The sequence below is a fragment of the Seriola dumerili genome, unplaced genomic scaffold, assembly GCF_002260705.1.
Source record: "Seriola dumerili isolate Sdu_G_001 unplaced genomic scaffold, Sdu_1.0 BDQW01001191.1, whole genome shotgun sequence".
NCBI classification, from domain to species: domain Eukaryota; kingdom Metazoa; phylum Chordata; class Actinopteri; order Carangiformes; family Carangidae; genus Seriola; species Seriola dumerili.
This window is the reverse complement of record NW_019175446.1, coordinates 255,757-273,248: the sequence shown is the minus strand read 5'-3', so window position 1 is coordinate 273,248 and position 17,492 is coordinate 255,757. Positions and strand designations below refer to the sequence as shown.

Here is a 17,492-nt window from a genome sequence, read left to right as displayed (position 1 = left end):
ATTACATAGTCTGTACTTCCATCCATCATGATATAATGACTCCCACTACTCTAGTCTCCTTCACTTAGGTAATTTATTTTATATTTTCTTATTTTGTAATTTTGCACTGCCCTGACCTCTCTGACACCTTTATGGTGATCAGCTGTTTCCTGCAGCAGACTGCAACTCCCTCCAGGGGCAGGGACTCCTTATGGATCCAGGCCTGCCATCTCTCTCTGTGAATCACTGGGAGTGTCTCATTTAGACGGAGGTGTACAGTGTTCACTGTGTTAAACAGAGAGTGTGTGAAAGAGGAAGCCACAAACCTTCACACAACGGTTGTTATCAGCTTCACACTGGCATTCACACCCGGCCGACACTCACGTTCAGATGAAACGTGAAATGTGGTGCTCTTTTTTTTTTTTTCTCCCGTGTCAGTGCTTATATTTGTACTTCTCAAATGACACATCCGCAAACAGTGTGATACTTTTACAACTGAAAGAACATACATACCAACCACTATCATGTGTTGTTTTATTATAAAACAAACATCAAAATGAACAAAATTCAGACAATAAAATACATCAAGGGGAAGAGGCAAATAACATAATTTTGATAGCAAAAACTCCAGCCTGCCAGTGGCTGGTTGAGCGTTGCTTTGCACACCCTTACCAGTCAGGAAAGCTATATCTAAATATACATAAGTATTTTCAGGACTCCTTACATTACTTATTGTGACAGCTTAAGTTGACCTGGAAGACAGAGTTCTGGAAATTTCTAATAGCATAAGTGTGTTTCAAACAACAAAGAAATTGCAGCATGTACCAAAGACAAGAGTTATCCTAGAATATCATGCTACTTGTTTAAATGTGGGCTTTTCTTCACCAATAAAACACACAACATTTTCCTATTAGAGATTCTCCCTCTGACAGTTTCTGACCCTAGGCTGCTTTTACAAACATAAAACAATGATAGAATTGCAAAACTGCTCCCTTCCCACCCAAAAAAACGCATTTATATTAATATTACATGACCATTAAATAAGATAATCGGAGCACAGAAAACAGGACTGACAGGATAAAAAGCAAAGTGGACAAAGATTTCACAAAGCTAAAACTCCATCAATCCAAATATGATGAAACATAATCTTTTTTTTTTTCTTTTTTTTTTTTTTACATAACATCAAGGCCATTTCGCTTGAGAGCTTTACATTATATGTGGACATCGCTTCCAAGAAATACTATTTCTCACATTTCTCACAATCTTCACTGAAATTTGACACCACAAGGTGAAACACCACCCAAAACCCTTTGAGCATCATTCACTCACTGCCTGTGAGCTTGAAAGGCAGATTTCACAGTTGGACAGCCGAGTCCATCATGAATTCAAGCTGCCGTTCTCCATCAGTGACCACCTTGCAAGGTTACAGCAGGTGAGTGTTTGACGGTAAAAGGATTTTTCGGGCGGAATAACACATTCAGCTGACTTTGCTCTCCTGGTCAGAGTCTGACCGCTACGAGCCACATTTTACATGTCTTACAGTGCTTTCCTTTACGGGTGTCTTCTCTCAAACCGTAGGTAAGAACTTGCTGCTTATTCTACTTCTGTTTATCTGCCTATGTACAACCTATATACAACCACATTGTGAGTTCATGTGTAATTAATTTAATATGTACACTACCGGTCAAAGGTTTTACAACAGCCCCATTCTTCCAGGTTTCCAGGCAAGATAAACTACAACTGCTACACGTTCGTTGGATCTTCTGCTTCAGCGTTGGGATGAACTTTCCACTGTAGGAAGAACGTCACGAGTGCGTTCGGCCGCTGGATGACTCAAAATTTCTCATTAATTTTAGTTTCAACGAGCCGATTCCTTGTTCTTCGCTTTCATTTCAGAAACAATGATTCATGTAAATTTAAATAACAGCTGGAAAAACTGAGGTGTTCGAAAACTTTTGACCAGTAGCATATATGAGTGTGTGAATGTGTGTGTGTGTGTGTGTGTGTGTCGGTGGGCATTTTCTTATCGGCCCATGATTGATTGCTTCCCTCTGCTATTTAGATGTTCCGCCTATCCAATAATTTTTTCCCTGTGTCTTAATAGTGAGGAACATGTCAGCAGTAGCTGTCTGTCATTCTTGCGGCATAAAGTCAAATTCCTTCAGTGCCGCGCTGCTGTATCCTGAAGTCTAACTGAAGCAGCTCAGGAAGTTTCATCAGAATGACGCCGCACTGGATCGAAGCATCACTTCAAACGGTCACTTGATTCGAATTCGGGATAACTGACATGGTGCTTAAGTATCCTATTTTGCTCCACAGTACAATGCTGGCATTGTACAGCGTATGAGGTAGATAAGGAGAGACACTACTCTGCACTGTACAGTTAAAAGCGCGCTACTCTCTGTCTGCATCTTACAGAACAGCCGTGCTCAACAGATCTCGGCTGTCTACTCTTGAATACCCTAAAGCCCTTAGTTGAAGCTCGCAAGTTTATCAAGACATTACACGGTTATTGTAGCACTCATATTACTGTGCACTGAAAATGATTGTACAGCTTGGCATCCTACATCTAATCAATGCACTGCTGCATTGCATTAATTTAAACAGTTAGGAGATAATGGTCCCTTTTCCCTTTGGGGCCTATTTAACCTGATTTTCCTTGTTGTTTAGCATTGTTTAAAACAAGGCAGTTAGCCAGCATGGTACATTAATGGCCAGTAGGGGGCATGATTGTGCTGCAACAATGCAACTAAGCATCAAAACGTGTAGCCTTCATGTGTTCAGCTGCGGTGTGGATACAGGGCTGAGAGTTAGATGTAGCTGTGACAGTTAAAATCAGGCGTGTGTGTGAGGCGTGTGCCGGTTTGGATTAAAGTCCATATTCACGGCCCTGGATCAGTACGAGGGCGTGAACAGGCGACAGTTACAGAATTAAACGTTGTTGGTGAATGAGTGTGGTTCACATCTTATAAGTATTGTGGAAAATCAGTTAATTTTTTCAGAGTATTGCGAGTAGCCCTAATCTGTGTGTTTGTTCTCGCACTGTGTGTGAGTGTGTGTGTGTGTGTGTGTGTGTGTGTGTGTCTGTGTGTGTTCAGGAGGCTGCGATGGTTGTGCCTCCACTGAGGCGCAGCAAAATCTGCTGACAGTCCTGCAGGGACCGGCGGTCTCCCACCCGCTCCAGGGTACGCTTGGCCTCGGCCAGCAGGCGTGCCCGGTGCCCGGGCGGGGTTAACAGCGGCATGGGCAGGTGGCGGCACGCCAGCAGGATGGCATGAGCTCTCTCCCTCTCGCCCACGACACACTCACCTTCTGACAGCAGCAGCAGGGGGAGGGGGGGGGGAGGAGGAAAAGAGCAGATTAGTGTCTGTTGCTTCCTGGATTCTTTGTGTGTTTTCGTGTGTGAATACAGGGTCACGTTTCTCTCTACGGCTGTTTGTCACTTTTTCAAGTTCACCATTAATAATTTAGATTAAGAAAAACCAAAGGGGAGCTGATCCTGAGCCAGCAGTCAAGGTGAACTTGAACAGTGAGGTCTGTATTTTATTAATCAGTGTGTAAGTATGAGTTGGTGTCTTCTTTACCAGCTGTGTAGGAGCTGTGTGTCCTGCGTCGGAGGTTGTGCTCCAGCAGCTGGTGTGTCCTCGTGGGACTGGCTCCCGCCATCAGCCTCACTGTGGTCTCATGAAGAAACACCTGCGGGGAAAAGAAAAACACATCAGAGCCACAGCGACTGTTTTCCTGGGAGACGCGGGAGCAGGAAAACACCGAGCCCTCACTTCATTTCACTGCACATTTGCTACCAGGGTTATATACAGGAAATAATCCGCCTTCAGTGGAGCCTTTCACGCAAAGCGCCTCAAAGCACCAAGAGTGAACGTCCCTCAGTCGGCCGTCTCGCAGCAGAATCTAATATAATGATAATGATGAAGTTCATGTGGTTCTTCGGAGACTCGCACTCGTCAAAACATAACAAATGATCACAGAACGCCGTGAACGCAGCAGTTCTTAAAGACCCTCTGGCTACAGTTATGACTTCTCCTGTAAATCTTACAAGTGTGACTGATGATATGTTCAACTGCAGCGAGATTTCTGCAGCTAGTAAGAGTGATTTTCCAAGGCTGGTACAGTAAATATAGTATCATCATGAACAAGATCAGCAGATCCCAGCTGATTTACAGGCTCATCATCAGCGCGGCAGCACAGCAGAGTTTTAGGAAAATATTTAAGGCTATAGAGCCAGAAACATATTGAGGTTTCTCTCACTTTCAGCATATAGCTGCTACATCTTTTACAAATGTGAACAGTTGACAGCTTTTCAGTGTTATATCATTATAAACTAATTATTTGTGTTTTGGCTGACATCACTTTGCACCCTGTTAACTTGTGATATGTAGTTTTTGAGATTTAACAGGCTAAATTATTTATAACATAATCAAAGGCATCAAAAACATTAATCTACTGACTCATCCTCCCAAGTCGCCCGCCCCAGGAAACACAGTAGACGTCGGTGTCGTCTCTGTCTCATCCTGTAATTGTTTCTCTCTGATGTCAGCAGCCAAACTGCAGTGACTGTTCACTTCTGCCGATTCCTTCACACACAATAACCGACGGGTCTCGTCTCAGACGTACCTTGTGTTGCGCCTGTCTGTGGCACTGTGTGAGCTTTCTCAGCGCACTGAGGTCCCTCTGGAAACCGGCCAACTGGGACCCAGGGGCCGGGCCAGGTTCTCCATTACTGCTGCCCCCCCGCTGCCATAAACTGGTCCTCAAGGTCAGCAGAAGGTCACAGACCAGGAGCTCCACCCCCTTAGGAGAGACGAGGGATAAAGATCAAAGAGCTGTTTGGTGCATTAACAAAAGTTATAGTTTAAAGTTTATATTTGTAAGAGATGAATTTGAGACCCATAAATCTCCAGTACAACCACAACCCACCAACAACAGCCACCCACCATCGTCACCAGCGCACCTTGCCCAACATGCACGCCAAAATGATCGAGAAGTGATGAGCGAAGCTACGTGAACATCAGTGCTGTCCCATGTGCAGTGGTGGGGTGTGTAGCGGGTGCGTGCAGATTGGGGAGGCCTCTGTACTGCACTGCAGACACATTGCACTCGGCTTCAGGATCATGCAATGCAACTACAATGCACCACAGCCACCTCCTGCCACCCACACTGCGCACACATACACACACACACACACACACACACACACACACACACACACACACACACAAACACAAACGCACACACATGCACGCACAGCCCCACGTCAGCCTGCCCTGACCCCAACTGTGCATGCAATGTGTGTGTGTGTGTGTGTGTGTCTGTGTATGTATGCATCTGATATGAAGCACCAGTACAAAGCAGGTTTTTCGGTGTCTGTACCATCATGCATGTGGTTGAAAGATAGAAGACAAGATTACATAACAAATACTCCGACCACAAACCCAGCTGGAGATCTGAAAGAGATATTAGTGACAGTGTGTGTAACCGCTTCTTGGTGTTCTACCTTGTTCAGCCAGTTCCCGGACTGGGTGAGTGGCACCGAGATGCTGGAGCGCAGGAAGCTGCTGGCTCTGTCGCAGTGGGACAGGCAGGCTACTGCCCCTTCTCCCTTCAGAGGCGACAGACTCATCTGAACCGCTTTGCAAAGCAGCAGCACAGCTTTAGGAAGAGGGTGGCTAAAACACAGAGGTCAGAGAGGAACCGTGAGCCGATGTCGGCCTATCACAGATATCAGGTATCGGCGCATATATTCTCCGATATGCGCTGATATGAAAACTTTTATTAACAAGCAATAACACAGTGGAGATGCTCGGGTCAAGTCAAGTTATAAAGGCAGCATTTTACATATATTTGATCCTTTGTTTTCATTCAAGTTAAATATATAACTATATATACACATCTTTGTTCTTATGTTTTTTATTTATCGTTTTTTATCTTTATAGTTTTTTTATTTAATTCCCAGTGAAATTTACACCGATGTCATTTTGGACAGTAAAGTTTATTGTTAAACTGTAAAATATCCTGCTTTCAATATCGGTTGGGTTCTAGTTTTTATTAACATCCTTCAGTTTAATTTGATGCAGAGGGTTGGGATCTATAATCCTGTGCAGACGCGATGACTTCCATGTCTCTGGATCCAGTTAGAAATGATCTTAAATTAGTCAGAGCTCAAAAGATTCGTCTAATGTCACCAGCTGAACAATCTCACCTTCACTGTGTTTATTCTGTACTGTAGTGAGAGGTTTTGACAAACTGTAAGGAGTTTTAACCGTCACTTACTCAAGAGTGTGTAGAGCCCTCGGCATCCTCTCCGCCTCCGCCAACAGTGACCTCACTGCGACATCATCGCCCTGCAGCCAATGCACGGCGGCCTTTAGGACCAAAGCCCACCAGCGACTCACTGGGTCGCCCACTGGCAGGAAGAAGGGAGGGAAATTATTTAGAAAGAAAAAAATGAAATGAACAACAAGTGAAGCAGAAGTCGGTGAAATTAGTGACTTTTTGGGGTTTTGTTTTGTCGAGCCTGAAGTGTCAAATGAGAAAAGAGCTGGTGGGTGAGACCGACCCCCCCCTCCCTTTGTCTCTTGCAACTTTCCTGCTGTATCAATAGCCGTGTGTGTGTGTGTGTGTGTGTAACGCTCTGTGTGCAGCATGGCTCACTGTGAGACCAAGAAGAATTAATTGATTAAGACTGTAGCTAATTAACACTGCTTGAACAGATCACCAATGTGCACTGCAAGTCATTTATTAGCATAAATCAATGACTGCAAGACTTATCTGAGATAATCCAATAAAAAAATTAATCCCAAAGCTAAATCGTCTGTCAGTGTACGGCGAACGGAGCCAAGAAAATCCATTCATGTTGACTGTAATAACTCAGATGGCTATCTGGTTAATCTTCACTGAAGAGCTTCCGCACACAAACATCCTATGTGATTCATGCTTCTTTGCAAATGGGAAGGGTTTGTTCTCTTCATGCTATTCATACCTGGAGTGGTGGTGTGATTGGGAGGAGTCGAGAAGGGGGGAGGAGGGGAAGGAGAGTCCTCTGTGCAGCTGTTCAACAACTGGAGGAACTCCAGGGCACTAGAAAACTCCCTGAAAAAGAAACAGACCAGGAAAAATAAGGAGGTAAATCTTTAATTCACACCAAACTGTCACAAAACACATTATCAGCGGGGAGTGAAGAGCCCGGTGCCGCAGCCGCGCCTCACCCAGAGTCGTTCTTGCGTTTGCCTGCGTCAGAGTCGCTCTGCGGCTGGATGAGGGTGTGAACGGCTCTCTCCAAGAGCTTCCTGCAGAAACAGCGGTGCAGCTGGGCGATGGGGTCAGCTGAAGGAAGGAAGTCGTTGCAAAGAGGAACAGGTAAATTATAGCACACGAGATTTATTTTAGGTTACAAAACAAAACCAAAACAAAGAAACAACACGAGTGTGACAGAAAGACCAACTCCTCCGTTTGAGACGTACCTGAGTCTCTCTGAGAAGTGTACACGCCGTCGCTGCTCTCCGACTTCACTGACCAATCACAGCTCAGGAAGAACTGCCTGCCCAATGGGGTGAAGAGCCAACGCAGGCAGTCAGGGATGGGCTTGGTGTCTGATTGGCTGGCCACACTCTCCGCACAGCTCAACAGGTAACCCTGAGAGACAGACACGGACAAAAAAAAGAAGCTAATGATGAGTGAGTGAAATAAATGATCTCCTCTGCCTGTTTATGCTTTTGTGGTGATTTATGAGACAATTATTCAAAGAGAGAGTGACGACAGACGGACGATGGGCCGAGTCAGAGACGTACAGGCAGGCAGGAGAGGTGGTGGCCCAGCACGGTGCGCAGGGCTGTCGCTGCAGTGACATAGATCTGGGTGAGCTGGGCGGGAGCCATCTTGCCTTGGGCGCTTTCGCTGAGGTTGACAGCACTGAGAGAGAGAGACAAAGCCCACAGGCTGCTACGCTGAGGCAGCTTTCCTACAGACAGAGAGAGAGAGAGAGAGAGAGAGAACCGAGACTGTATCACTGCCTTCAAGTCGTCATAGCATGTGAAATCACTCATTTAACCACTGTTTGCTTTTCCTGGCGCTGTCTGAAGACTCATTCTGTAGCTCATTAACTTCAAACTGTGAATCATATCACCAGGGACTGCGTACCGCAGCGGCCCACATTGTCCTCAACACTCACCTGTGAGTTGCAGCTGGCTCAGCCGGTGGTAAACCAGCGCTGCGTCCTTCGCACTGGTCCTAGCCTCCTCCCCCTCATGCTTTCCTCTGACCTGGTGAACCAGCCAACCCAAGGGAGTCGGACGATGCAAGCAGTAGCGAATCAGATTCCAGGACAGTGAGCAAACCAGGTCGAGAGTGGTTGATGGAAGAGCCCTGGTCAAGACGGACAAGCAGGTCTCTAAACTGGCCATTGCTGCTGTGTAATCTCCCTGCAGGAAACAGGAGAAAAAAAAAGAGTGAGCTGTTTAGTATTCTGTTAAGTCTGGCAGGAGAGATGAAATGAAGGTCACGAGTTAAATCTGAACATGATTTGAACGCTAAAAATAAACCTGTGCAGTGAACGGCGAGTCTGAACCGAGACATCAATACAGTGAGAACCAAAGCAAACTGGGTGAAGTGCTCTTCAATAGGTGAGAAAACATCAAATCTGACACTTCTAGCACGTCCCAAATAGAAGATGACAGAAGGGGTGGAGCCAATATTTACACCGTCACATGAAATAAGTAGCGTGATCATTTCTTTTCCCTATATTTGGAAATGCTACCTCACTCCTTTCTGAGAGGTTCCCATAACACAAGAAAATATTACGCAAGAGAAAATATATAAAAACCAGTAAATGGTTTTTCTTGGTTGTTCTTAGCTCGCCACAAGAAGAGCCGCCATTTCAACGTAGTCCAGCTCATCTCCCGGGGCGCATGCGAACTCACCCTGTTGAGATGCAGGTCGGCTTGTTTGCGATGCCTCCAGAAGGACACAGATTTCGGGGAGTGAAGGGGTGTGACGGGCTCCCACAGATAGAGCACCCTTACACAGCCCCACACCGCTCCCACCCCGCTCAGCACCCACACCATCACCCACGGCAACAGGCACCGCAGCCAGGATGCTGCGAGGAAACACGGAGTGCGTTTAAGAAATTTATGATAGAGTGAACTCTGATATAAAAAAGAAAAGCGGGGTCCGCCCTGCTCACCGAAGTCCTGCGTGTGACTCGGGAACCAGACAAGTGTTCTGGATGGACCGTGGCCCGCGGACAGGCCGTGGCTCCCTGAGGCTTCAGAGCCCAGGAGAGACGGCAGCGGGTTCAGGGACAGGCAGAAGAAGGTCAGGGCGCAGAGAAGCAGTCGAGAGCGATCCATCACTCCAACAGAGCCGGGAGAATCTGGCTCACTCTTCACCTGAGAGAGAGAGAGAGAGAGAACAGGTTCACAATAATGATTTTTTCTCAAAAAGTGGCGTTGTCGAGGTCAGATATCCTTTTTGAATGAACGCTGAATTATGGGTTGTTTGTAGCCTTGACGTTGCTAAGCTAGCGAGTGAGTCAGCCCTTAGTGTTTTCGTTATCCCAGTTTAACCTGCAGTTAAGCTTCCGAAGGCTGGTGTCATGCATTTCGCTGCCACAGAGGAAATAAATTCATGACGACTGAAAAACGAGTTCAATAGCGTCGCCTGGCATCTTTACTGCAGATAAGAATGAAGGAGAAAAACCTGTCAAACAGCCAAGCTCAAGAGTCTGAAAAACGCTAAACCGCCAAAGAAAATGATTCTGACCGCTTCCGAGAGCCTGACGGGAGCGTTCCTGATGTGACTGATAGACAAGCTTCACAAATGTGGTTTTTATGCATTTATGTATTTATGTATAAGAGAGAAAAAGGCCTCAGTGATGAGGACTCTCTTCACCTTGTGTGAATATTATATATATTCACAACAGGACGAGTGTAAAAACGTTTCACATCCTCTAAAAGTCTCATGATTGATTTTAAAAAATGCAGATCTGGTTTGTGAGAAAACTGCAGCCGGTACCTGTTTTTATAAATGTAGATGTTAAAATTAGCAATTAACAATCTCCACCCCTGGATACAAACAGTATGTCTGCACCTCCTTCCTTCACAATAAAAGCCTTCTAGCTGTTGTTACTTCAATCTCCAAAAAAAGCCATAAACACACACACACACACACACACACACACACACACACACACACTGAGCCAATCGGTCTGTTACCTGATCGTGATCCAGTAAGGGGCTGCCCGGCTCCGAGTCGACACAGTAAGGGGAGAATTGATGAGGCGAACCGGAACCAGAGTCCGAGGCTGGAGGTGACATCATCACTATTTCCTGTTTGAGCTCCACATCTTCGGACAGCGTCACCGGCTCTGAGACAGACAGACAGACAGAGAGACCCCTCGTTAAAATCTCACCCCCCCCGCTGCTGCTGCCGACGCCGTTATTCTTTCTTTAATGTGAAACACTCACTGTTCTTCTGGTTTGCCATTTTAAGGGCCAGGTTCTCCTGTCGCAGCTTGTGGTTGACCTGTTGCAGGTATTTAATGTAGTCAATGGCCTTCCTCAGCACTCCTGATTTATGCATCTGGGAAGAAAGAGATGAAGGAGAACATGTGAGGATCCATTTTTTTCTATCAAACCCATTAGTGAAATCAGAGGATTTTTTTCTCTTAATGTTTAATATCCCAGTGTTTAAATCACTAACCTTTGCGTCGTTGCCCATCACCAGGTCTCTGAGCTCCACGATTTTGTCGTTGATGGAGGACCGATACCTCTTCTCAATGATGTTGTGGGTCGTCCTCCTCTCGCCCTCCTTCACCACTCCTCCCGGGCCCACTCCTCCTGCCGTCATCTGGCCCTGCTCGACGTTCGATCTGGCTCCGTTTGCGCAGTGGGAGGAGCCTGGCTGTAGCTGCTTGATCGGCAGCTTGTCTCCTCCTCCCATCACTACGGGGACGGTGGTCAGGATGTTGCTGCTCATCAGCGTCTGGGGGCAGAAATCAGTGGCAGGAAATTAGTTTCAGTGTTTTTAGGGACCAAAGTTGTGATGGTAGTAGTGCTGGCTTCATACCGGGACTTGCAGGGCTGTGTTCTGGATGGGCGTGGTCAAAGTGGTGATCCCTGTGGGGCTCTGCATGGTGGACAGCACCTGTGTGCCGTCTGGTTTAAGTGTCGTGAGAACCAGAGAATCTGTCTTCAGAATCTGAGGCTGCTGGACCAGAACCTGGGGGAAAGAGGTTTGCTCATAAGCACTTTAAAGAATTAAAAACTCAGATATTTAGATCTGCTGTGGCTCGACTCATGTCTGCGTCTACACCAACCTCATTAAACAAAACTGTTTATAAAAATATGATATTTCTAGACAGATATCAACTCATCATCGTATCTATCAGCAACGGCAAAAACTGTGATGACTCGTCCAAACCAGCAGCAGCAGCAGCAGCAGCAGCAGCGATGTTACTCACCGGTACTTGCTGCACCTGCTGTTGCACAGTGTGGACTGTGGTCGGGGCTGTAGAGAGAGTCTGGATGGTTTGACCTGTTGGAGTCAGAACACGCTGATGCTGAAAAGTCACCGGCTGGAGCTGCGGTGATGTCATGATGCTCTGCATCTGCGGTTGGAGGACTGGGGGAGGAGGAGACAAGATGATGGAGAAATCAAAATACACTGTGGTCCTGATATAGATCCAAAGAACAAACCATATCACTGCAACATGTAATAATAATAATAATGATGATAATAAAAAATACAAGACGTTACATGATGATAGTCATAGTCGCTCTAATATCGACCGCTTAATCAAAACAACACCCTGCTATTCTTCTCTTCAGTCACCTTGGAAACCAGAAGTGGGGCTCTGGTGGCAGATGACCGGGTTCTGGATGAAACGTGACTGCCCGCCGTTGGAGGCAATCATCACAGTTTGGGCCGCCTGGGTCTGGATGGGAAGGGGCGTCTGGCTGTGGGTCTGAACTATGGTGTGGACCGGGAAGCTCTGGGTCTGCATGGGGATCCCCTGGGTGTGCATCTGAGAATATTAAAGTTTGTTGTACAGGAGACAGTTTATCTGCCGTTTTTTGATGTACTGTTTTAGGAAAAAGGTTTTTCACTCAAGACAATAAACTTCATCTTTCAAGCTGACTACAGTTTTGCTGAGACGTGCACTGGTGTTCGTGGGGATGCTGAGCTGGATATTATATTTTACAGTCTGTCAGTGTTCTGAAAATTTTTTCTCATGTCAGCAGAAGCTTTTTTAGTGCGGATGGCACAACAACAGAAAAATGGATCCACACCATCTCCACTACAGACAAGGAAGTTACAGCTGGAGAGGCGGGCACCTTAAAGCGCTAATCCATCACCGCTGCGGTCACACGCCCCTTCCAGGCCCACGCGGTGATTTAAACCTCTAACAGCTCGACCCTGAACACAACTTTCACTACGCTCATCGTGGGTGAAACTGAAACTGTATCCTGTTTGACCTACTGGTAGGATGAGTGAAATGTGGGTTACTGCCCGTGTGAAACACAGGGCTCGTGTCAAAGCGGTGTCAGATAGCTGATACCTGGATGGTAGGCTGAGCCGTCTGCTGGGGCTGAGGCTGGATGGCTTGGACCTGAGGCCGTGGCTGAAGGAGCGGAGGGCTGCGGGTCACCTGCTGCGGTGCTGAGGCGGTGGCGGGGGAGGGGGTCTGGGCGGGAGTGAGGGGAGGGGTGAGAGGTAAAGACTGGGGAGACAGTGTCTGGGAGGCGGCGAGGTTAACGCTGGAGCTCTGGTAGGCAACAGGGGTTGGTGCCTGGGGAGTTTGGGGGGTTTGAGGGGTTTGGATGGCTGGACGCGGGGTAACGCTGGCACCGCCACTCTGTAGGGAGCCTGCGGGTGTCATCTGGTCCTCAAACAAGTCCGGGAAGTCCCCCACCTGGTTGCTGACAAACTGCAGCATCTCTGAGGAGATAGAAAAACAGAATGGACATCACAGTAAGTTCGGATCTGATCACGAAATCAAATGAATTCCACTGAATCATGAAAACAGCTGATGAGGAACTGACATGTTCAAATGGTGATAAACAAAGAAAGCTAATTTAAATAAAGACAGGTTGGATTTACTGTATCACTCTGCAGTAGCTCCGTGTCACTAAGAGCAGAAACTGCATCGTCACATTTGCAACAGAAATTAACTCCCATGACTGATGATGATGATGATGACGATTACTTGAAAGCTCTCCAGTCAAGGTCTTGCCTAACACCCAACATTAGGCTAACAGGTCATAATCTATGTGTTGCTTTCAAGTGCCTCAAATAACCTTGAGAGAGATCTCATCAACTGAAACTAAATATAAGGTGGTAAAGTTGCCCCACTGTAGATGTGAAAGCTGTTTGCCACTAACAGATAAGACTGGAAGAAGCACAGAGTATTTCATGGCCTGACCTTGAAGTGGCACATGTGTGAGAATAGAAACAGCTACTGTTCTGGTCATAAACCAGTGAGCCCATCACACACGAAGCCAACGGCCTTCAGACAGATAACCTTGAGAAAGTAAAGTAATCTTGCCGATGGCCCTTAAAGACAATGAGAGCTGGGTAAAAGAGCACTCAGATAAAGAATGAGGCAGCTCTGAGACACCTGATTATGGACGTATGAATGGCATTGTAATGATGACGAACGTGCACGGCCCCTGTTATTAAACACGACTGTGCAGAACGGTAAATGCCACCGACCGGCATTCAGTAATTTGTTGCTAACATGCAGCAGTTAGGAAACAATAAAAAAAACTGGTGTTACTTATTAAAGACTCATTAGAAGAAGTGAAGCTGCATATGTTGGGCGGCACAACAAGTACACACTGACTTGTTTTATTAGGGTGCACCCAGCTGAAGCAGTCTAATACAACAGCCCTGTAACACATCCTCTCTTCATTAAGGTTATAATTTTGTTTTGTTGGAACAGTTTGATCGAGGTGTTTTATAGAGGTGTTTGCTTTGTTGTCATTTTGGAAGCTGTGAAGTTTGTGCTGCTGTGGAGTAAGAAATAAAATTCATAATATCATGAAATTTACAGTGTAAATATCACACAATAATATTACGTAGATTTTCCAGCTCGGACCGGGACTTTGAACCGTAGGACTTTTGACTTACTGCCTTACAGGCTCGGTGTAGTCAAAGCCGCCCAGATTAATCTATATCACTGAGAGACGTTCAGCTGTCAGGGTCAGTGAAGTGTCAACAAGCAGACGCTGCAGCCTTGAACTCTGTCTCACAATACGGCAGAGCGAGACCAGAAAATCAAATCCACAGACCGCATGTATTGACTTTTTCAGTGACATGAAATCACTAAGCACATCCCGACTCATGAGACCAGTGATAATATTCTGATTTACTCTAATGCAATTTTATATTGATTCCTCTACACAATATCAACCGTAGTACCATGGAACATGAATGAAAAAATTATTTTATCTCTCATCTTTAATCTTTTTTATCTCTTATCTTTGTCTGATATAGACTGTATCAATCTGAAATAATGTAAAATGAAATGCAATGAAATACACACTTCTTGGTTTATTGGCTTGGCTCCTTTAATTTAGCTTTGTTTCTGGCGTAGTGCAAAGCTGCAGGATGCATTTTATTTAGTTTTTTTTTTATAGCCGTTATGAAGACAGATTTTACAATAAACACAACACTAAAAGAGGGCTAGGATGCTAGACTAGGTGTATGAAGCTGAGAAGTCAAGACAGCAGTCACATAAAACTGAGCACCATTACAACACCAAGGGTTTTCATGTATGTCAGCAAGATAAAGGCTTATTACCGCCTCATTATATTGCAATATAGTGTCTAAAGCAATAAAAGTATTATCTATACCACCTCATATATTTCTGTTTCTGGTGTCTACAATGTTAATACAAGGGTCACATAATTGTTAACTGGGGACAAGTTCTGTAAGTTATGACTGTGTATGCTAGGTCTGTTCACTGCAGTGCATTAACAGTGGTGTTACTTCCTCAAACCTGGACATAACTGTGACTTATGATGGTCAAACTCAGCACAATAAACCGTGCACGCAGAGAATAGCAGGAAACAATTTTAGGAGCTCAAATTGTAGTTTCCGTTCAGGAGCTTTTACCAGCCTGTCTCTCACATGGCACGTATACGTGCACACATTATGTAGACAGACACACAAGACCATGCACTTGTACACCTCCATGGGGGGTGGACTGCTAATGGCAGACAGGACAAAGCAGCTCTGAGCCCCCAGTGCTTCAGACAAGCTGACACAAAGGGTAAATCCATCAAAGGGGGACAGTTTCCTAGGCTGCTCAGAGCAAAGAAAATAGGTTATATAACCAGTGCCACAGTTGCTAAGGGAATAATTGGGAGAGGGAGAATGCTGGAGATGAATATAGGGTCAACTGCTTGAGCCCTTACAGGGGCCTCTAAGACCTGACCGTCTCAGGAAATGCACATGGCTCGTCTGAAGAACAAAGGTTAAATATCTTTCGAGCTGTACGGTTAACCAGCTGCTGCACAAAGAGACAAATAAAAGCCATCACCAGTCAGCTGAGATCCCATTTAAGTTTAAACCACAAGGTCTCCTCTGAATTATTAAGGAGACAGTGCCCATGATTTCTGTAACTGAGGTTCATTTTTCTGCAGTTGGCTGCTCTGTCTAATGGGGGAAATAGTAATTATCAATTAGCTGTGGGGCAAACGGAGACTAGGTCAAAACAAAATGTGAGCGTGGGCTGCCTTTGCTGCAGCTTTCCTGCGAATTCATCAGCTGTCATTTCTCTCTCTCTCACACAATCTGTACATTCCTGTCTTTTGACACAATGATTAAGTGGGATTACATAACTGTGGCTGGGGGGGTGCTGTCTGCTCATTCTGTGTAAAAGCCCCCTTTGAAGGGAGAATTAACACCAGACACCGAAGGCAGGTAGAGTTTCAGGAATGTTTCATAAGCCTGTGTGCAGTCTCATCAATGCTGGCCATTATTGTTTGTTACATACTGTGGCCTTGTTATTGTGCTGCTGCGTATTGGTGAGTTAAATCCATTATCCGTTACAGCAGTTTGCCCTGAAAATCAGTTTCATCCGACACTGTCTAAAACCCCACACACACACACACACACACACACACACATATGCAGTCCATCAGTCCGGTCTGGTGACTTAGCATTCAGTAAAATTCCACCCTAATGGAAATCTGGTGACTCTGCGCTGGCGAGCGTTACACCAAAAGCCCGGTCCTTTCACTGTGTGCCAAAGACTGAAACTTGTTTTGATTAGAGGGAGATTTGATCGGGGATGCTCTGTGCCAGCTTGCAGAGTGCAGAGCTGGATCTTTACAGAGACGTTGTCCAACACACTTTGCTTGAATGAGCTCAGAAAAGGACGCTGAAGAACATGGGGACGTGTTTCTTCATTAAACAAAAAAAAACTCTACATAAAAACTTCAATCTTGACATGAAACTAAAATAAAAACAAATAAACTAAACACACGGTTGTTTTGAAGGGGGTTTCTTTTCATGGCACTTGGCTTACACATTCAAGTTTGGTGAGCAAGTTTCATTCTTACAGCTTCCTGACACCTCTCACTGATGCTCCCCTCCGCCTCATGGAAAATATCACTCCACTCACTTGACTTTTTTTGAGAAACACAGCACTGAAATAAACATAGAGCATAATAAAACTTTAAGCCTAAGATGTTATACCCAGTGTACAAATGATGGAGGACTCCATAAGTCAAAATTTGCAACAACAACAACAAAAAAGGCCAGGTGATGATGTGTGTATTTGAAATGAGCAAAAAATAAATGTGATGACTGCACAGTAAGTAGGTAAATAAGACTGTCATTCTAAATGGTGTTAAAACAACAGGAAGTGTAACTTTAAATGTACTTTAAATAAGCTACTAAAAAGTTTGTGTTGAAAGCTTTCGCATGTTTCAAACACAGACCTGCCTCGGCACCTTCCGCTCAGTAGGGTGAGCATCTCGCGGAGCTGTCAGACCGAGCGGAAACAGGCCGACGCTAACTTATTTAAGGAACCGGCGATACTTGACACCGTCAGCGGGGACACAACTACTCACCGTCGATGTCTCCCAAGGTGAATTCGTCCCCTAATTCCGCTAAAGTCGGGTCCATGGTCTCCATGTACTCCCCGGTGTCCATCCTTTCTGTCCGCAGCTCGCCTCTCCGGCTGTAACCGGAGGGTCGCAGGAGGAAATTAACAACGTCCGCGGCCTCTTCTGTGGCGTCCAGCGGCGCCAACAACACGCCTGTCTGACCGTGAAGATTATGTTATTCCCCCGGAACAACCGCGAAACGACACCAGCGCCTCAAGAGAGGCAGACTTTTACGTCGATAAACTCATTCACAACGATTTATGCTTAAGACGACGCCATCTTGTTTTACGTTTATTACGTCATTCACAAACAGACTCTGTGGCCCAAAGCGGGCACCGATTGGCCCAAAGCTAGCTGTTGTTGTCATGAGACCAGTCATCATCG

The 17,492-nt window shown here is 45.7% G+C and overlaps 1 protein-coding gene across 2 annotated transcripts; it reads right to left on the bottom strand.

Annotated features, from left to right (window-relative positions):
* Positions 1-496: 496 nt before the first annotated feature.
* On the bottom strand, positions 497-17,377 carry srebf2 (sterol regulatory element binding transcription factor 2). Of its 2 annotated transcripts, none has more exons than XM_022767434.1 (20): positions 17,073-17,377; positions 12,551-12,930; positions 11,824-12,016; positions 11,453-11,613; positions 11,059-11,211; positions 10,693-10,974; positions 10,458-10,572; positions 10,206-10,357; positions 9,176-9,380; positions 8,913-9,088; positions 8,165-8,414; positions 7,785-7,954; positions 7,458-7,629; positions 7,203-7,320; positions 6,977-7,086; positions 6,268-6,400; positions 5,492-5,663; positions 4,612-4,788; positions 3,564-3,675; positions 497-3,291 (listed from the first exon to the last, which is right to left on the bottom strand). In XM_022767434.1, the coding sequence occupies exons 1-20, from the start codon at positions 17,152-17,154 to the stop codon at positions 3,074-3,076; spliced, it is 3,531 nt and encodes a 1,176-aa protein (XP_022623155.1). In that variant the 5' UTR covers positions 17,155-17,377; the 3' UTR covers positions 497-3,073. The 2 variants fall into 2 exon arrangements, with proteins under 2 accessions (XP_022623155.1, XP_022623156.1); XM_022767435.1 differs by having other exon boundaries at positions 497-3,288.
* Positions 17,378-17,492: the final 115 nt, after the last annotated feature.

Excerpts from the sequence above, each read along its gene's own strand:
- srebf2 (XM_022767434.1), bottom strand. The coding sequence starts at position 17,154 with ATGGACACCGGGGAGTACATGGAGACCATGGACCCGACTTTAGCGGAA. Across the intron at positions 9,381-10,205 it reads CCTTACTGGATCACGATCAG|GTGAAGAGTGAGCCAGATTC; the intron begins GTAACAGACCGA and ends TCTCTCTCTCAG. Across the intron at positions 8,415-8,912 it reads CCGACCTGCATCTCAACAGG|GGAGATTACACAGCAGCAAT; the intron begins GTGAGTTCGCAT and ends TGTTTCCTGCAG.